The sequence below is a fragment of the Diuraphis noxia genome, unplaced genomic scaffold, assembly GCF_037042655.1.
Source record: "Diuraphis noxia isolate RWA-SAM2 unplaced genomic scaffold, SU_Dnox_SAM2 contig0001, whole genome shotgun sequence".
NCBI classification, from domain to species: Eukaryota; Metazoa; Arthropoda; class Insecta; order Hemiptera; family Aphididae; genus Diuraphis; species Diuraphis noxia.
Window position 1 is genome coordinate 74,671,479 of NW_028301711.1, and position 22,671 is coordinate 74,694,149.

General features: G+C 27.9%; 1 protein-coding gene and 1 long non-coding RNA gene across 7 annotated transcripts in view; one reads left to right on the plus strand and one right to left on the minus strand.

The window, feature by feature from the left end:
• Positions 1-19,721, minus strand: part of LOC149061693 (uncharacterized) — an 88,397-nt gene extending 68,676 nt beyond the window's left edge. The window contains exon 1 of the long non-coding RNA XR_016189353.1: positions 19,489-19,721. This is a non-coding gene — a long non-coding RNA (uncharacterized LOC149061693). The remainder of the gene's footprint in view (positions 1-19,488) is intronic.
• Positions 19,722-19,908: 187 nt separating this feature from the next.
• qvr (glycosylphosphatidylinositol-anchored protein quiver) overlaps positions 19,909-22,671 on the plus strand; it is a 36,008-nt gene continuing 33,245 nt past the window's right edge. Inside the window, exons 1-2 of one of the 6 annotated variants that reach the window (XM_089217053.1) lie at positions 20,517-20,538; positions 20,599-20,679. In XM_089217053.1, the coding sequence (XP_089073179.1) occupies positions 20,532-20,538; positions 20,599-20,679 (88 nt within the window). In that variant the 5' untranslated portion in view covers positions 20,517-20,531. Of the gene's footprint in view, positions 20,141-20,256; positions 20,539-20,598; positions 20,680-22,671 lie in introns of those variants that run through there. The other 5 variants (XM_015518380.2, XM_015518381.2, XM_015518379.2 and 2 more) reach the window with 5 other exon arrangements.

The following is a 22,671-nucleotide window of genomic DNA, read 5'->3' on the forward strand; positions in this document are numbered from 1 at the left end:
ATCATCTACAGGAAAGGAATAGCAACTCTTTAAATCAGGGGTGGCCAACAGGTCGATCGCGACACCATTTGGCATTATTTTAAATTTTTGAATTTTTTTCAGAAAAAAAAAATTATTATTATTATTTTTTTTTTTTTTGTGTAAATGTGTGTATTTTTGTATATTTATCCCACTAATACAAAAATTATATTTAGAAAAAGGCAATAAATAATTCTGAAAAATACAGTGATATTTTATATTAGTATAATAGTTATAATAGAAATAGTTTGAATTAAATATATTAAATTACGTGTTGTGTGAAATTGTGAAAATTAAACGTGTTAATAATACTTGTGTACAATAATAATACAACAATACCTCTATTTAATTAATAATTAATTTTTGTTTTGTTTATTGAACTTTTATTTTTTTTTGTCGATCGCGCGCGACAACCTTAAAAACTCAGAGGTCGATCCCTAGTCTTTTAAAGTTGGCCACCCCTGTTTTAAATGACCAAAAAAGTGTTCGATTTAGTGAGAGCCATGCAGAATTAAATTCATGCAATAACCACCCCATAGCAACAATTCGTTAGAGATTGAAAAATAAGCTACATTATGGACCCTCAAGGAATCCTGATGGATTATTTTAACATAATATTAAAATGTTATTAAAAAAGATTTTACACGTGACAGCAAGTTGTTAATAAAATTTCGCATTTCCGGTTTGGGGATTTTAAAACGGACCTCCGTCGCCGGAACTGCATCGGTAGACTATAAGAAATATTATGGGACACCGTTTTGAATAATAATTTATTTAATATATGTTTATGCACTCGTGCGCGTTATAGCTGTACATTATTTTATAAATGCACTTGCGGTGCAGGTTGGTGCTCGCTGTTATTATCATCGTTGTTATTGATGTGGTTATTGTTTTTAAATTTCATAAACCGACGGCCCACAATATTATCTCTGACCGTTTTCATTCGACCGGAATGTCGAAGTGTGCGAATTATATCAGAATAGGGGCGTATATCGATTGCGCCGAAATTACCTTTTTACCTGTAAAAAATCTATTGATTCCGCCGGCTATCGACTTTGCTGAACTTAATCGCATCGGTTTTCATATGTCATAATCAATATAATCTATAAAATTGTAGACATATTTTGTTACACGTACCTAGGTACATTGATATTATTAGAAATGCATAATATTAGAGAATGCTCAATTCAACAAAGCACATCCTAATATATTTTTGTTTAGGCATGTATTAAATTTAAAAATTCAAACTGATACATATATAATAATAAGAGGGCTCGATAATAATAAAATAAGTAAAAATAAAAATTATGAAAGAAAAAATAAAATATATTATATAGAAACAATTATTGAAGACTATTTAAATAAAAAAATTGATAGATTTATAAAACTCAAAGCATTATTCTGAAAAATAAATCAACTGATATTATAACTATATTTTATTATTACATTTTTATCACTATTTACTATTATTTATTTTATTTTTACTATACTATTTTTGCTGTTTTGGCATTAGCTAAATAAATTTTAAAACATATTATTTTACTATTTTAATAAATTTTACTTACGAGAATGTTTGAATTGTTTTTTGAAATGTTTTTATTTAAATTTAAAAAAAGCATGGTAAACTAGGTGATCTTTTATACAAACACTATTGATTAAAAAAATACAGTCAGTGGAATCAACATAAACAAATATCCACCGAAATTGATAGCCGGCGGAATCAATAAATAAAAAAGCTCGCTGGAATCGATAGCCGGCGGAATCAATATCAACAAATATCGGGCGGAATCGATAAAACCCCATAGGTATGTAGAACTATGTACGTACATATTTAACGTTATTGGTTTGCCACAAAGGGATTATTATTATTATTATTATTAGTGTGTAGTGACTAGAAAACCGATATTGCTTCCGCCATCCACCTGACACAAATTCATCGTTTATTATTCGCTTCTAATTTGGCTGCATAATCCCCGTTGTAGGTATATTCTGTTCATCGATACCTCTATTTACGGTGAATTTAATTAATTATTTATTATACTGCAGTGGTTAAAAGCCACACTCGACTTCCGTTTCAATTAAGCGTAGAGTAATCAACAAAAACGGAAATCGAGTTGCCGTTTTAACAGCGGGCATCAAGCATATATTGATATAAAAAATAAATAATATATTACATTACAATATATTCTACTTAATTATCGAAATTAATAGAACTCAAATTAATTTTTCTCATTCGGTACCGACAATTTTCTCCGCTATATAGTTTTATTTTTATTTTTAAATGTTTCTACGTCTTTTTTTGTTATTTACAACTTGACAAATTCGATATTACTCAAGCCATATAAATGAGAGAATTTTCAATTGGATATGATTTTTCTGAGTCAGATATTCAGAGACTTAAGCCTTAAAGAGCAGTAGATTTCAAGTTTCTATTATTATGATTCGTTAAATGCGATTAAACTATAGTAACTTTAATATTTTTAATTAGATATAATCTGGACTACAACGCTGCGTAGGTAGCTACTAATGTATACTATACTGCCAATAACAAACAATGTATTCTAATTTGCATTTAAAAATAAATAAATTGCGGGCAAATGTTTTCAATGTGTTCAAGAAAAGATTTTACTGCATTACGATGACTGCTACCCCAAAATCACTTAAATCCATCGATCAAGGGTTTAGCGAAAAACGTGACGAAAAATTAATTTTGTTTATACCTATATCGATATCATGGCACTTAGTAATGCTCCAGGAGTCAGGACCATGAATATTTCTAAAGAAAATAATTATCATTTCTGATAAAAATTAAAAATATTGTTTGAAACGAACAAATGTCAGACGAAATACTGCAGCAGACACTGTGCACTCATTACGCACTTGTATTTACTTGAACTTGACACAATGCAAACTGAAGGCATTATATTATTAATTTACCATTCGAGTTCAACGTTAATTAAAATAATAATACCCACGTGTTTAAGAAAACGATTGTGTTGAGTAGAACTCAGTTCACCACCGTATTTAGTATGATCGTGACGTCTAGCCCAATCAAAATAATAATTAATAATTTGTGACAATGAACAATAAATGTATGAATTCATCATCTCGTTAAAATATCAAGTTTTAATTATTTCCAAACCTACTTTCAATAAAAAATAATTATAAATCTGAAATTCAATACAAATATAATAAAGGTGCCTAATATTTTACTGCGATGTTTGAACTATACGACTATATATACATTATTACAATATTAATTGTGAATTATAATCCTGGTAGTCTTTGTTAATCATTGAAACTAAAATGTCGAATATTATAATATTACTTATATAGTAATTATGCCACTATTCGCATATCTGGTCAGCAACGACCTGCTGACAATCAGGCAACTAAAATCTGTATAAGCACTTTTACGTTTTTAATTCGTCAATATACTACTCACATATATTATTATACCTTTAGGTTCAAATGAAGTATGGTGATCCTCAATTGTATAATGATATACCTATAATATGCAACGTATTTTGTTAGTATAAATATAAAGTATTGAGATATATTAAAATATAAATATCAACATTCAACGTGTAACTGCTGCTTTCCTAAAATATACTTTCCTAAATTTAATTTTCCTTAGAATAATATTCTAAATAATATTTTATGTTCCAATCACAAATCTATAAAATTATACCTCATGAATACTTTTTCTTGTGAAAACACTACCAAAAGCATCTTACAAGAAACTAATCTAACCTGAAAGCCTGACATAATTAGACCTACTTGACAAAGATTGGATTTAAAAAAATAAATATCTTAACTTTACTAATCAGCTTTTTAAGTTTTTATCTGGGTTATTATGAAAATCAATTTCCAGTTAACTTCTTGAAAAAATCAAAACAGCAAAAGTTAATACTCAGCATTTTAAAAAAATTCGAAAAATCGAAATGAGATTTGAACGAAATTTTAATTAATCAATTGTCGCAATGACCTCGAAAAGAAAATTTCAAATCTTTTTATAACATTGAAATGCAGCAGTTATTCTATAAAGTTGGTGTAATGCGGTCGGACCTTTTGGTCTGGACCATTGACTAAACACGGTGCTTCCGACTGAAACTTTAAACCAAACTTTATGACGAACTTAATACGCAGTCACCGCTATTGTTTTCTGGCTACCGACTTTTCACACTTTAGTCTTTTCACGAACAGTGAAACCTTAATGTTATCATTTCTTATCCAGGCACATTCGCAATAACGGCGACGTTTATATTACCTGCTATGATAAAGGGTTGAATAATTTACGTGTCGGTCAATGGCTGTCGTAAAATAATATTATGCACTCATATATTGTTAGCTGACTGATATTGATTGACGGCACAGTTGTGGCTGTTGTACGTTCACTGCAACCCCCCCCCCTTCCTCCCCACACATACCAAGTATGATGATGATGATAATAATAATAATAATAATATTCGTCTCGTAAATCGTTAATTAATTGAATACCAACAGTGAATATTATATCCGGAAATTGCCGCGGATAATGTTACGCACATGTCCCATACGTAGTGGGGCGGGCGATGACTGGTTATATTACACGTCATACCGGCAGAATCTATCAACTACGAATGCAGTCGAAAAATACCTATACCTGTCAAATAAATTAACTGATTTTTTTTTTTTTTTTTTTGCTCGGAAATAATACATTTTTTTTTTCGTTGTGTTATCTAAAAACGCAAGCGTCAAGCGTCGATCGCATAAAATATATTATATTAACATAATAACATTAATACGACCATGCGCAAAGTACAATAATAATGTATTATTACATAGGTATGTATAAATGGCTGCAGATAGCGCATTATTCCCGCGGATTATGACGTGTTATTGTAGGATTTAGGTTCTATATCAGTGTCGGCGGCCTCGACAACCGCAACGGATTCTGCACGCACGCGACCTACACGTCGTCATAATTATTCTACAATGATGTTAAGGCGATATTATCATAATATTATACCTATATACTATTATATCATGCCCATCATGATCATAATCGCCGCCGTCTGTAATTTGATTAAATAATTTATTGATTGTGGTTGCGGGTGTCTGTCCGATTCCCCTCCCCCGCCCCCCGACGTGAACCTGTAAGCCAATGTCGACTGTAAACTGACAACCGATGCCGGACTCGTAAGTGCCTGCCAATTATCTCGAAATTATTATTATTATTATTATTATATTGTATAACGGGATAAATCGTTAATCATTCATCAATATAATATGTAGGTAATGTGTTTGTGCGTATGTGTGTGTGATAATATGTACATATAAATATATAATACAATAATTTGAACAATTTGAATAATTACATTGTGGACGAAACGAGCGCAGGAATTTTCGTTGAAAATAAAGGCTGTATGGGTGAATTTTTATAAGCTATACAATTTATAATGGGTTGCAACGTTCAAAATAATTCTACATCATTTTTTTTTTTCCAAGAAACGTAAAAACAAAACATAAAAATATGTTCTGTTCTACACATGCTAAAATATCGACGGATGTACCTGAAGCGCAACTTGCGATCATCATATAACTATTTTCTTGATGTTTTCAATTTTAACAAACGGAGGGTGGTCCCATTTTAATGATTAATCTTCATGATAAGTATGATATTACTAAGTAAATGTATAATAATAATATTAGTTCCAATCAAATAATATTATAATACACTCATCGCTAACGACCATTATACCACGTTGAATTCACCTACAGTTCTCATCCGATCATTGAAGTCAAGCAACGTCGGCCGTACTTGGATGGGTGACCGCCTGGGAACACTACGTGCCGTTGGCCTGTTTTTATTTTTTATACACTTTTCATTCAACAATCATCAATTTGGATTTTGGATTTTTATATTAGGCTTCTACGCTTGAACATTGGTTCGGCGATATTGAACAAATCTAATTTATGTTTGTGGCCAACATATAATTTGTCAATAGTCGGAAAAAATAAATGATACAAAATATACCATTTTTTTTTTTATTTAATTATATCCCGTTCATAAATAAATATGGACTAACTTTTTTTTAACTAAGAATACTAAATTAGTTAAGTTGGCAAAATTAAGTAGCAATTAACATATAATACAGTTGTTGAATAAAATTACATATGCCACAATAATTATAGTTCTAGACTCTATAAGATTATAATATTGCGTGGTTGGCCCAAAAAGCTAACGATTAAGTAGTTTGAAATTTAACTAAATATTTTGAACATTGATTATGTATATTTACTTTTACTTATTAAAAAATAATATATAAAATGGTACAAATGTTCAAGTCCTTATAAAATAATGTAAAAAAAAAAAAAACATTATAACAATATTACTTAAATATCATAATTTATCGTATAAAATAAATAATCATATATTAATGTTAAAAAAAATTTAATAATAATGTTAATCGTAAAAAAATGTCGAGTATACATTTTTGATATTTTTAGGTTGCTTTAAGATGAACTTATAAGGAAATATTTATGATAATTTCAAGCTTAAGCTATTTTAAATTTTTATAATGAAATAAAATGTTCGTCATTTTGACAATTTTCTATTAGAAAATTATAATTACTTAAGTATCAATGGAAGTTTCAAGACTAATAATAAAATTATTTAAAATGGTTGTTTTTTATTTATTGGACAGATATAAATAAACATCTGAAACACGGGTCATTTTAGTAACATTATAGGTAGTTTTTCTATTATGACTAAGTATACAATTAGATGACAAATTTTTTTTGTTTTATAATAATTTATTATTATCATAATATTTTATCACTCGTAAACAGCACTATGAAAGTTTTCTGCTCAAATCTTCGTTTAATACATCATATGATATGATCAATGTATTAAATCCGGTACCGGTATGTAATAATAATATTTAGCACTGTACCTAGTTGGCAAACGACGCAACTTAAATAATATATTACATAGTTTCGTTTCTATATAAATATAGTATTACTTACTCGGGACCTCTAGCGATTTCGAACGAACCGTCGGTCAGTTATATTGCGATAGTGCATGCATCATTAAATAATGTAATATAATAATTATTGTACCTATAATAATATTTCGTCCCTTTCACGAAATGTTGAAATATGAATTTTACATGAATAATTTCACAATAGACATCGCCTGTTTAGTTTAATTACTTTAGTTAGAAAACCCAAGTCTAAGGTCTGTCAAATGGTCGAAGCTCTAGTGACATATAGCTGCATTCCCCCGAGGTATGCTGCAGCCACGTAGATAACGGACATATTAAATGTCTCTATAGGTTACATCTCATAAAAACCATTTGGCGATTCAACACATCTCATCTAGACCAAAATGTCAATTTAACTACCGAAAACTCAATTCTCGCAATGTAATACTTAAGCCAGGCATCCAATTCGCTTCCTCTAGTATAATCCCAAACGCCGTCTTAAGAAAAAATTGTGTCGTTATTTATTAAACGATTGACGGCTAACAAACATTTAATTTAATCAAAATTAAATTAAATTAACGATGGGTTCTACCACTGGATGGCCTCAATCTTCATGTGTTTCATGTTGTGTAAAATTATTTATTGTATGTTCAAATTTTCTTAATATGCCTTGTAGCATGGATTGTAAATTTTCTTTTAAATGAAAAATCATAAATGCTCAGAATATAATATTATCCTATAGATCAGATATTTGGATAATAAACTACGGATTTGCATTTATTATAAATAAATATATTTTATAACAGATAATTTTGAAAGCGATTGAATAAACAATAAAAATAATATGTTAAAGCGTGCGTGAGTGTGTGACAGATTCACTCTATATAACATAATTTGGATATTTATACAATAATATATTTATATAATGCACGCACATGATTGCGCCGGAAATGTACATAAGATGTCAATTGCGAAATTAACTAAGCGTCAGTTACGCGTTTATCTAACAAATGCTTATAAAATAGACCTATAACATGCCAACATTATTGTAGCATCAGCTCATGTATGAAATCGTTGCGTTGCATTATTTTATCTTTGGTCATAGGTACAAATCGCAGTCTCGTTGGATCTGTTATACAAACATTTTTACATTCTTAAATCTTGTTTTTTTCCAAAATACATTAACGAAATTGATTCAATTAATATTCAGTGAAGTCAAACCAAGAAAAATACTAATAAATTGTGGTTTTTTTCGTTGGGGTATTTGGTACCTATGTGAATAATTGTACGAACTTAAAGTATTAAGTTTGTGAATCTTTCCTTAAAACGAGTTCTACAAATATAAAAACCAAACCTAACCTAATCTGCAATCTGTATAATATTATATTTTAACGAATTTTATAAAAATCTCCCTTAGTTAATCATGATAATTACTAACTGATTATTCCAAAAACAAAATATTATATACGATGATCGTATAAGTTATAGTACTCTATACATATAATATTATTATATAGACGGTGTTAGGCTTTTCACACATCAATTATGGAGTTATTTCGTTATATAAAGGTCACTTCATTTATTGCAATAAACTATAAAATACGTTTTCTTTTCTTTTGGATATTATTTGTCTGAAAAAAAATATTAGGTATATAATTGTATGATCTAAACTAACAATGAAAATTAACATATAATATACTTTTTGGATTATACGGTTGACCGATGGTGTTTTAACACCCAAAACACCCACTGGCCCTTTCATAAAATTCTAACTATTGGGTACCATAATAAATCTGTCAGGATGTTATTCTTGAGCAACGCGTATAATGCATATAATACATCGATAAAATAATTTTTGATGCGAACATGCAATGTTGATACTAAAAAATTTGATCACAGTAGCGATTGGAATCAAAAATCACATTGCCTTGGGAATATGAAGTTGATGTAAATTGGACTATAGTTTTGTTTGCAAATCTTTATGTGAAATTTCTTTTGATTGTTTTGAGTGTTTAGATTCACAAAAAAATGCAGCTTTTGAATGCGTAGATTCAAATAGATAATGCATAATACTTATAAAGAATATAAAGATAAAAGAAAGAAAATACTTATTTCCAGTTTTTCTGATTATTTTCGCTTATTTGACCAGTATTTCTACGTTTTTATGATGTTTTCAACTACAGTATAAATATTGTTTAAATTTCATTTTTCAGAAAATCCCTCGGAAAATCCATAAAATCCTTAAAGTCTCAAAAGTGAAGTTTAATTTATTTTATAATATAAAGTTAAAAATTTATTTTGATTTTGTTTGATTTTTTAGTTAGAATTTTTTGATAAATATTTTTGCAAAAATTTAAGTTTTTTAAATGCTTATTTGAGTGCTTATAATAATGTTTTTAAGAGCTTATTTTAATGATTTTAAGTGCTATAAGTCCCGAGCCCAGCTTATTATACTATAGGTATAACTTAAACGATATTTGAACTTTTCTAATTTAAATTACTTTTCCACTGAGAAAACGGGCTTTTGCTACATTTAGTTTAGTATAATAAACTGAATGTATTTTACATTTGTACATAGTATAATTTAAATAAATAATTACAATAATAATATAAAATTCGGTAATTATTATTAATATAATAATATTAAATTTGGTCGAGTTAAAAAAAAAAAAAATTTAAATAATAATATACAATTGGTTCAGTTTTTAAAATAAATAATTATAATATTAATATAAAATGTATACTATAATAGACTATAATAAATACAGTTTAAAATATTTCAATCTAGAAACTAACCAGTTATAACAACTATATCATAGAGTGTTTCTATAGATGCGTTTTTTTTTTAAATTAGAAAAGTTCGAAAAAAAGTTTAAGTTATACCTAATGGCTAATATAATAAGTGTATAATAAATAAACTTTTGCTGATACATGGCATGCAATTCAGACAAACCTCTCTATGAGGTGGCATGCAATCCGGACAGACCCCTTTAAGAAATCGCTTGCAATTCGGATATATTTTTTTTTTGTCATTCAATTCGGACGCAGCCCTACTTCAAAGTGCGTGTGTGCCGTGTGCATACGTTTCGTGTCAATGTCAACTTCTAGACATATTAAAATATATTATTTCAAAAGTCTCATGCGATTACTTGGGTAGTTGGATAGTGGGTACAAATAACACGAGATAGGTCTATTTTGATAGAAAACACGGTACCTAGCTTCCTTAACAAGTATGAAAAACCTATGGACATAAAAATATTATAATACGATGACCGATAGGTACCTTCGTAGTACATACCCGTTTTAAATTGACCGTTTCAATTAGTGAAATTAAAGTATTCAACGCTTACCGCTGATATTATTATATTAATATAGCATCGATGTTACCCGGCCATACTTGAATCGGGTCAAATACTTAATATAATGGTTCTTCGGTGTAAGTGCATTAGAGTGGAAATACACTTTCTTTGGTTTTGTTATTCCATGTCAAACCACTAATATGTTATACATATGTATAATTTTTTTTTGATCCTTAGACGTGGTTAAAAGAAGAATAAAAAACATTTAACACGTTTCCGTGTATAAACGTGGCTGCCTAGGTACTAATTTTTTTTTATATTCATTTTATTCTGAAATTATTTTGCAGTTAAGTTATTTATTGTTATTTTATTATTGTATTGATATGAATACCTAAAACTACCTATCAATAACTAACAATATTGACATGTAGTTAACACTACAATTTTGTTAATACTACTAATAAAATCAAAATATCAACGCAATCTTATGTAATTAAATAGATACTTATATTTACTACTTCGTTTCCATTCATCAAAAATGTTATGACCAATATTACAATTTAGTTCAATGAGTTGGGAATTCCGCATTAAGATGGAGTTCTTATATAATTACCTAAGTAAAACTCCGTTTTTAATAAAAAAATAACAAAAGGATTTTTATCATAATTTAATGAGAGATCTAGCACTTTCCTACATTAACATAGGCGTATCTAGACTTTGACGCAGAGGGTGCAACCTGGTGCGTACCCAAGGGGCTAATAGGCGCTAGGTCCCTTTTTTGAATTAGTTTTCTTAATAATTCATGGTGCCACTTGAAATTGCAAAGGGTGCAGGTGCATACCCTGCACTCCCGTGGACACGCCTATGTACATTAACATAACATTTTTAAACAAAATTGCTTGTGTAAGCCAGAATCGTAAATTTTCTAGACATAAAGGTCTCCCATAGATGATCCCACATTGAAATAGATAAACGCTTTTCTAAAAAAAATTTTTTTTTTTGATTACAAGTATTAACATTTTAAATGATTAAAGTGAAAAAAAAAATTATCCATTCTTCTTTAAGAAAGATAAATTCATGTATTGAAAATTTTAAGTAGGTATATTCTTTTCTGGTTAATATTATGTCTTAATACTAAATGGAGTACATATTTTTTTTATTCTGTATTATTATTAAATTGTTATCCTTTTTAATGCTTGTATACATTTTTTAAACTATCAAAAAAGTGTATATAGCTTAAAATATCGAGTATATATATTTTGTTTTGTTTTGTATTCTTATTATGTGATACTTTTTTATAATGTTTAATATAATGTTCAGTTATAAAGTTTTTTGTTAAAAATATGGAATACATATTTGTTTAGTTTTGTATTATTATTATTAATACTTGTTCTAGACAATTATATGACTGATATAAAATAATTATCATAATATTGGAAATGTATTCCTTTTTTTAATGTTTCTCCTAAAAAACTAAGCTAAATGTCTTAATAGATATTTTCTTCAATACCTAGCAACTTATAAAGTTTTAAAAAAACTTTATAAGTTAAAGTCAAACTTTTATTGAGAAAATTATGTAGTATAATAATTCATAATATTAATCATAAGATAAGGATAACTATATTTTATTTTTTAATTTTTTTTTTTTTTAAATTAGTTAAGTCTTTAAAATCTGAGTTCATTAGAAGTCCACACAAGACCAAAATTATATTTGATTTGTGTTTGGATTGGCAATAATTTAATTTTTACTTGCCTGATGGAATTTTCAAATTTATAGTAAAAATTCCGGAAATATTCCCTCACTTTTGATTTCCGGAAAATTACCCATCACTAATTGCGCCCCTGTCTAGGTACGCTATTTTTCTACTAATTGAATATAAATTTCATTTAATTTTTAATTAATACATCAAAAAAAATTAGATTTTTGTAGCTAATTATAGTGTTCTATGAGTCCTTCTTTAAAATACAAAATCTAACATTTTGGTTTCATTATACATATCCCCTGGCGTAGAATACTTCCCATCTGCTTGAGAGTGTAATCTTAGCAATGTGGATCACTTGCACACACACACACACACACACACACACACATTGATTTTTATTAATATATGTATATAATATAATATACGCTATTTTTTTAGGATACAAAAAATAATTGTTGAGTGACGACATATAAGTCATTCATTTTACCACAGATACGAATATACGATATCATTGTATTATATAGGTGTGTATAGTTTTTTTTAAATTTTAAACTGGAATCGTGAAATAATATAATTTAGGCGCAAAGTTTTTTTTTTATCTATTTTTCCGAACAGGTATAGTGAAATAATATGAATGGATGTATTGCCTTTTTTTTATTTTCTTGATTTATATTGTACACTGCCAGCGGATCGCGGTATCGATGACGGTAATAATAATGGTTGACGGAGTTCAACGAACATCCAGCGTGTACAAAATACAGACATAATGTATTGGTAGGTATCTATATATAATATAATATATATATATATATTATATATATATATTATAATATTATACAATATTATATAAACGATCCATAGTGATAGTGTGTTATATTATATTTCTGATATACATATATATATATACATATTAAATAGGTACACGGCGAGTGTCTATATGTATATAGGTGTAATATGCGTAGGGAAATCAATAAATCCGACACTTTACTTATCGATCGTGACAGCTGTAACGGGACATGCAGCCGCCGTGTAAAAATGATAGTATTTACAAGCAAATTAATCGGCGCAGAGGAAGTAGTCATTTAGGAATCAGGACGATGACATAAAACGTGACAGTCTATTGATAAACGAAACTCGGCGGAAGGAGGCAAGAAGGAGGAAGGAATGACAAAAAAATAAAAAATAAAAAATATATAGCACGCTCAAATAACTGCGGCATTGAACTGAATAATATAATAATATATAATGCGTTCTCGTGCTTTGGACGCGCCTGAAACGTTCACATAATGCAATCAAATAATGTTCAACATAGATGGCGGAAGAAACTGCGGCAATGATGCACGATTAATATTCCACGGATCCGGCAATTAACGTAATAGTAATTTTTGAAGCGTTTATATTCGCAAGACGTCATAGGTTGGATATAATAATAATATTATAATAATTTTTGCGCCACAGCAGCAGGTTAGCAATATATTATAATGATGTTTTATAAATCGGATATTTATAGAAAAGTATTCTGCTGTTAATATAATATTATAGATATTTTCCTTTGAAAAAAAATAAAATAAATACTTAAAACGCGATAAAAATTTAGCTATTTTTTTCCATTTGAAAAACTAAACTATTGACCCAGAAAATTAGTGTGAACCAGTTAAATGAATCACTCCGTATATTATGCATTGTACAATCTACAAACGTTCTGTGAACCTATATATATATATATATAATTGGTATTTATCGAAGAAAAACTCTTATAATATAGTTGAAAAAATTATTTAGAACGATCGAGATAATGTTTGATAGTAGTTTTCAGGCTTATTATATGAAATTTGCCTAGATTTAGTCTATTGTGAAATACCAACGTATTCCTCTTAAAACAATAATCCCAAATATGCACTCGATCAATATGTATACGCATTGTAGAAATTATGGTTATGTGTGCTATTTACGATATTATTTGGTCTACTACGCCACCTTATGGAGAAATACAATGGATACATCATGTCATCGCAATGATACTCGACACATACCTCTATCATGATACATGTGTATTCAACGGGATACAATGTTTGACAACCGGAACATATTGATGGATGTAATAATAGACAGTAGGTAAAGTTTATTATTTAGTGCCTACCTATATATACTATGTAATTTACTTACCTGCACGTAATGTCAAACAGTGGTGTAAATCATTTTTTTTTTTCACGCCAAATACACACACGCCATAATATACGAACTATAACTTTTTTTCTTTTATGGGGGCACAAATGTGCGTTCTCCACTTGCAGCTCCAGGGGATTTGCGCCACTACATACTATATATAGGTCATAGGTATTAAGTTTATCGAGGCAATAATATTATCAATCTCATATTATGTCTTATAAATAATAATAAATATATTGAAGGACGTAATAATAATAATAATAATACCGAGGTGTTGTGGCTGATTCGGGGCAGAGAAAGGGGAGCGCTGGATTGCGGACGAACTGGAGGATACATCACACACGTCAGGGAATGGTTGAATAGATGAATTAAATCAAATGATGAAATTTTTGATTTAAGTTAGAATAAAAACGATCAATGGTAAGTATTTTAATACTAATAATAACTCATGAAAATTTCATACTTTAACCATAAAATCTTAGAAATATATAAACATAGTTATTTTTTACATGCATTTTAATGAAATTACATATTAAAACCAAGAATAACGATTAAACTTATTTTGTTGTAAATTTAATATTACTATTCGTGAGTACTTGAAACTTTTAGAATATAATATTATTAATATATTATACACACAATGGCATTTAAAAATGATTTTATTTCGGAAAAATTAATTTAAACTACTGAATAACTAAATAGTAATGCTCGTTAGTAAAATAAATAAATTTAATTACAATATTAAAATAAAATATACTTAGGTACTTTGTAATATTAAAGGCATTAGACTATCTTTATTCTAATTCATTTTTTGTGTAGGTAACTACAATGCTTTTATATTATTGAATTCATAAAAACTTACACTTCATTAGCTCCCCACCACTAAATACAAAATTTGAACTAATAACACTTGTATGAATTTTTGCGATGCCGGCTATATTCGGAAAAGCAGTTCGTTTATTTTTCGTATTTACCCATCCCCCCTCTAGGAAACAATTTAATATTATAATTTTTCTTTTGCCAAACATTAGTGCGTCATTAAAATTAATTTTCGCGACAGTCAAATCCGTGTTACTTATTTATTAAATTTATTCATTTATTTATTGTGCTATTAATTATTTTATTCCTTTGTAACATTTTTTATAATTTTTACCAATAACAAAGTTGTAGACATTTATACCTAAATAAAAAATTTTTTTTTTTTTTTTGAAGAATTTAAAAATGGTTCTACCCTAAGTTTTGAGTGTGCCATGAAAAACAATATATATATATATATATATATTATATAGTATATTATAAGCAAAAAATTATCATAAGTAACGTCCGCTGCCAATATACAGGGTGTCCCACAGAGTTCTGATATTCTGACAAATGAAATAGCTTTTGTTCTAATCAATATTTTAAAAAAAATTTCTTTTAAATATAATTCATATAGACACTTGCGCTACATTTTTAGAACACATTTTTTATTTTTTAATACTGAAAATAAAAAACTTAAAAATTGATAAACATTTTTTTCGAAATATTCAATATAGCCAATTTGTAAATCTGATTTTTAGAAAAATGTATGTGGTAAAAACACTTATTTAAGTCGAATGGCTGATTTTTTACAATTTTTTTAAATATCAATATTTTCGTTAAGTAAATTACGATCTAGTTTATGTTAGAAACCTTGTAATTTCAAATAATAATAATAAAGTTTTTTTTAAATATTTTATAAGAACATTTTTAAATAAGCGCATGTTAAAATCTAGTAATTTTTTTTATTGTATTTATTTTAATAATATGTGATGTACCTATAAACAATAAATTACTATAATTTAAACGAAAATATTTATATTTAAAAAAATTGTAAAAATCAGCCTTTTGACTTAAATAAGTGTTTTTACCATATAAATTTTTCTGAAAATCAAATTAACAAATTGGCTACATTGAATATTTCGAAAAAAATTTAACAATTTTTAAGTTTTTTTTTTCAGTATTAAAAATAAAAAATGTAGCGCAAGTGTCTATGGATTATATTTAAAAGAAATTTTTAAAAAATATTGATTAGAACAAAAGTTATTTCACTTGTCAGAATGTCAGATCTAGGTGGGACACCCTGTATATAATTATATACGTATATGTAATAAAAATATTTAAATTTTTTGTGTGCCCTCAAAATCTTATAGCGTGATACCTCCGGTACGCATGCCATAGATTTGTCATCCCTGGTCTATATGAAGTCAGGGAGCCAGGGGTTTTTTTTTTGTTGTAATATAAGAATTATGATAGAATACTTCCAGATAACTGGGAAATAAGAAAGTCTTTGTATTGTAGATTTGTGTTATATGTAATAGATTTCTTAGGTAGGTTTCTGATTACTTCAGGAGTTATTTGATCAAATCCAGAAGATTCTTTTAAGGAAAGCTTTTTATCATTAAAATACTTTAATTGACTTATACTATAATATACTATATAATAACTTCATCACGAAAAAGAAGGTTTTTGAAGAAAGGTACATTTTTACTGAAGAATAATGGTAGTAATAGAATATATAATTATATATATTATAATAATAGTAATAGAATATTATAATGCAGTTGAAAGGTATTTTCAAAGTGTTTCATAAATATGTATGATTTATCTTGGTGAGAAACAGCCCATATAAAATCACTGTTACGTAGAGTAGGGATGAATACGTAAAAGTTTCCTAAAGATCTTCTAGAGTGAACTACCGTTATGTGAAAGTGAAGATGCGTAATTTGTGATTAGAAAGATGAAGGCATTTGAGTCTTAACAAAAGTGCGTTGTATTGATGATTATTGAATGAATATCTAGTATGTTGCCAGATTGCTCGGGCAAGACGTTTTAGTGATATGAGGGTCCTGATGCGAATAGGGAGATTATGTGCAACCTTCCTTGGAGGGGTTGGTTTTCCGACTCCCAGACAGCTGATAGAATGTTGCTTGTAAGTGAACTGCATCATCAAAGTCTGAGGCAATTTTAAGTCAGTTTTCTCAGATAGGATGCTATTAATTTTTTTCAACATGTTCGATATTGAGATTACATTGATGAATTGGATTTATCAGGAGGACGACAGTCTATAGCAGGGACCATTAACTTTAATTTTGGGAGTTGCAAATGTATGAAGCTATTTCAAAGTCAGTCACATTGTAGCTATGTTTATAAAATGAAAACACGTATTTAATTTTATATCAAATAAAGGAACATTCATTTTTAACACTACACAGAGCATTATTGTTCAGGTAGGTACACATTAAGAAATGGGATTTTACTTTTGAGAAGTGCTTTTTATAACATATGAATTAATTTTATTCTAAACTTGGTGTCAAGAGCCACAAGAAACTCACTAAGGAACCACATGCGGCATGTGAGCCTCGTTGTGGCCACCCCTGGTCATAGTAAGCAAAACAGATGAGTAGTTTGAAAATCGATTTAACAAATTTTGACCTTGTGTGTGGAGACTATTTGGAATTTTGGAGACGAAAACACCTAGAATATCATGCATTTTATGATGGGATGTGGGTCTGTAGATAAAGTTTGTGGATAGAGGATTGAAATAATAAAGTTGGAGTTTGAAGGAGATAGTCACCTTTAGGGTTATAATGTAAAAGAACGAAATAAAATATAATTATTGTAGTTACAGACCACGGTTCCTTAATACCAGCTCCCCAATAGCAAAAATAGCATATAAAAAATAATTCTCCATAAACGGATTTTGTTAACAGTTATAATACTTCATATCAATGATTTTAACAAATTAAACACATTTTAATTACCATCCAATAATCTACACAACAATATTTATAATGCAAATACACAATAATATCACATGCGTCATGCGTAGATAATTTGTATATCATATAATATATATAAATACATACTCGTACGATATAGCGGGTATTTGTCGTTATTGGTTTACATGGGAGCCCTTTGTTGTTGTTTTTAATATAAAACGTGACATAATAGTAACTACAGCATCAAAACAACGTGACAAAATAAACTTTTACCACGCAAAATCTGTAGCCAGTACATTATTTTATTGTTAGGATTATAAGTTACTGTGATATTTCCTTTTGTATATATTTCACACACTTACATGGTTTATTTTTTTTTAAATTATTATATTATTGCTCTCAGTAAATCTAAGACTGTACGTGGTTATTATAGTCAGATTCGTATGATTGTATCTATTCCTGTAATACAATTTTCAATGATAAGAATATCCTATGATTGCATTTTTGCAGATTTGTAATTTTCAAATGGTACTTATCGTAGTAGATATAATATGTTTAATATATATATATATATTATATTAGAAATCAGAAATCAAACCACCAAAAAGTTGCTCAACATTTGACGTTCAAGTATTTTTAATTTGTTATTCTTGTAATATACCCAAGTATAACAATGATAAATAATAATATTTTCACTAAATAAAAACCCACTGCAGAATTAGCAATTGGGATTCAAGTTATGTTACAGAAAATTTTCTAAGTACCTATCTAATTCTGATATTTATATAGACATTTGTATTATTGAATTATCATTTACAGTAACTCGAAATACAATAAGTAGGTATATCATAATAATATCACTAATCACTATTATAGTATTATATTATATCACATTGCAATTTAATTTAAAGATTCGCTTTTTTAATGAAATTATTAATAACAACACGTAAGAATAGGTCAAGAGATAATGATAAATATTTTAAAGCGATAATTCTGTAATTAGCATAATATGTACGGTGTGTCGAATTTTTTTTATAATGTGCGTAACATCAAACCCAGAAACCACAACTATAACAGGGATGGCCGGATGGGCTTGATTAGAGAATCGTTTTTCTTCATTAGATGACTGTGAGACTCGTAATCTCAATTGGTACAAAGTTTTGTAAGAATAACTTTGAATTTTCTTGGTTGGTTTATATGGACAATTTCCATATCTTAAATACATGTATTTTCTTTTTACACTAGGTAGTGAAAATATTTATTTTATTTTTGTTTGTTTCATAACTTTTTTAATTTTCACATCTATATTGCTATGGCTTGAAAATTGTATACAGGATTCTTCAAAGCATGTTTTATATTAAAACTTAAGAAAAATTTTCAGCTTAAAGTTACATACAATTTTATGAGTGGTTCGAGTTCAAATATTTAAGACATTGGATAATCACAAGTAAAATAAACATTTCTCCTCAAACGATTTATTTTATTTTGTTTTATCAAGAACTTAAAATACGCTAATATTATAAGTACCTACTTATATTATATTATACATTTATTTATGCAATAAAATTTCAAAATACAGGTTAGTACCTACCTGTTTATTCAACATCCGACTTCGTTGAAACTTGGATTTAATATGTCTACGTAAAAAAAAAATGCACTAACAGTAATTATTTGATAATTTTATATCGCTGTCATTACGATCAAGAATAAGACATATTAAGCTTCTATTCATTTATCAATCCTTTTGACCGAGAATAAAACATTCTACGCCACTGAATATTATTATGTATCATTTATAATATCGCGTTGGTACATGGTTTTTATTATACCCTCTCCGCGATTTGTCGGTGACGATATACGAATGAATTAAAAAACAAAAATTAAGGACTCCCGACAACGTGCCTTCCGCCGTGAGCTAATAGAATAAAATTGCAAACACAATAACAATATTACTTCAATATAATAGACACACACTACGAAGGATGTAACATTATTAATATTATTTGTTAGGTACCGTAATTATATGACAACTCGTCGTCCGTTTTACTATACAGTCATCGCGACGCGTCGTACTAAGTGTGTCGTATAATCCACCATAAACCCGTTCGCGCACAAAGGTATAACCACAGTTATTGGATTCAGTTTGGTTCGTTATATTATCATCGATCTATATTAATTGTTTCGGCGGGATGTAGAGTTTTCGCACAACGGCGGACAAACGTAATATTATAATATTATATCCGGTAAAAATAGCTTTGGCCGCCGTATTAGATATAACACATGCAGGACGTCTCCCCGATTTTTTTAGATGCTACTACTATTGCTTAATATTTATATATCAAGTGAAAATTTAATTTAAAAGATAATATTGAAATAATATAAATGATTGACAGTTTAATTTTTTTTTTTATTTAAGTAAACTCACTAATCGCACATTACCACTGTTGGTTATTGCAGAGTAACGTAATGGCGTAGACAATTCTGGTTGATATTTAATTTCTAATTCGTGTATTTCTTTCTTTTTTTCTTAACATTTCGTTAAATAATATTAATTATTTTAAAAATCTAAGGTAATATGAAATGCCTATATTACGTCTTGTGCAAACCAAAAATTATCGATGAGACGTCTCATCTATGAATAGTATGTTTTCAAATTTCAATGCATATACATTGGGCACTACATAACATTTTTGTGCGTTAGATATTGCAAAAGACATCGGAACTGTTGAATTATATTACTCTCGGCTCATCATCTTTTCACGCATTTTCACTGTAAAAATAGGTACAATAAAAGTTAAATAGCACCTGCACGCACTGCTAAATTGAAAACTGTACACAAATTGTGCCTCGGGCAGAATATCCTTTGTTCGTTTCGATCACATTTAGGTACACATAAATACTAAAACAGTCAAAAAATAATTATGCAATAGTTATAATAATAGCTCTGACTTCTGTTGAAATTTAAATCGACTGTGATAGAACCAAATGTAGTGCACATATAATATATATGAAATAATCGTACGTTTGTTGGGAAACCAAAAACTAATGAATTTAATTTATAATAATATTGTTGTTATTTATTTCACTGCGATCATGATGTAATAAAACCATCCTATAAAATTTAAATAATTATCTGGTGCAGTTTCCCTGAAAAATCATTTCGTACTTGTCTGTTTTTTATTAACAGTTAAAAATATTTTACTTTTTTTATCATTTTTTTGAGCTATATACATTTGAAACATGAAATTGGATTTAATTTTCTATAAATATCAATAAAAATAAACTTGGTGAAAAAGCTTAAAATTTAACAGCAGTTCAAAAATATTGAAGATACATAGGCACAACAAGTTTACTGGAAAGTCAAATAAATTTTCTTTAAGTATTTGATGTTTAAATTTTAAATAAATTCGCAAAATATTTTTTAGCCAACATTTTATAAAAAAATCAATTTTTTAAAATTTAATGCTAGGTTACTATTATTAAGTACTATTAAAAGTTCGAATTGGAAACAAAAAATTTGAAAAAATATTTGTGCATAAATTATTCAGTAAATATTCTAAATATTCAAATATGGATTAAATTATATATTCAAACAAAGAATAATGATTTATTCATATTGTTGTAATTTAAAAATGTTATTCGTGGATACTTGGAACTTTTGAAGTATTTAATCATATTATTTTATACACACAATGACATTTTCAAAAACAATGTTTACGGAAAAAGTTAATTTTATTTACCGTATTATACTAATTAGTAAAATAAATAGCATTAAATTAATTGCAATAATAATAAATGATAATTAGACTCCGTGAGATCGTCTTTGCTCACAAATCACGATTTTTTTTCGTCGCAATAATTTACCTAACCATTAATTTAAATTAAACACATGCATTACAATTTACAGTGATCTAATCGACATCTTCTGTACAGCTGCAGCTGTCCCTCTTTTTTATAAATTGGATTATTATTATAAAAAATAAAAGTACAATATATACTAAATGTCCATTATGTATTTATTTAAAGAAAGAATCGTCAATGGGAGACTGTAGCTATCATTAAATTATTTTGCCATTCATAAATTCACATATTATATTCTTATTGTGTTACATAAAATAATTGGCATAAGTACAATTAATATACTATTTTCATAATTATTTTTTTTTTCTTTTTATAGCAACATACGAGTACTTTTAAAATTTAATATTCATAAGCAGAATACCTAATATTCAGAATATTTTAATCTATATAAATAAAATTTCGGACTATTGTAGTATAATTTTTGTTACAAGTTATAACTTGTAGTACTTATATTTCTAACCTAACCTACCCTTCCAAAATCCGATTTATATAATTCAAAGTAGGTACATAAAAAAGTATTCTGCTTTAGAATACACATTATCCTTGAAAAATAATAAAATACAAAATGATAAAACATTATTTCTCAATAAATGTTGTTTTTAACGACTTAAAATTATGTAAAGCAAATATTTTCGAACCGTTAATACTTTTTTAAATAATGAGATTCTTACATTAAATATTCTTGATATAAAAATAAAAAATGTTTTAGTTAAAGCGATTTGTTTATTCAACTGAAATATCGATGAACATGAACGTAAAAACTAAGTTTATATTCTGAGCTGAGCGATAGATGTATTGTATTTACAATGATGTGTAATTTTTGAAATAAAACTTCTTTAAGTGCGATATCGTAAGTTGGATTCATGGGCACACACTCATCTCTAAGGTTTTAATGATCATACATGTTTAAGTA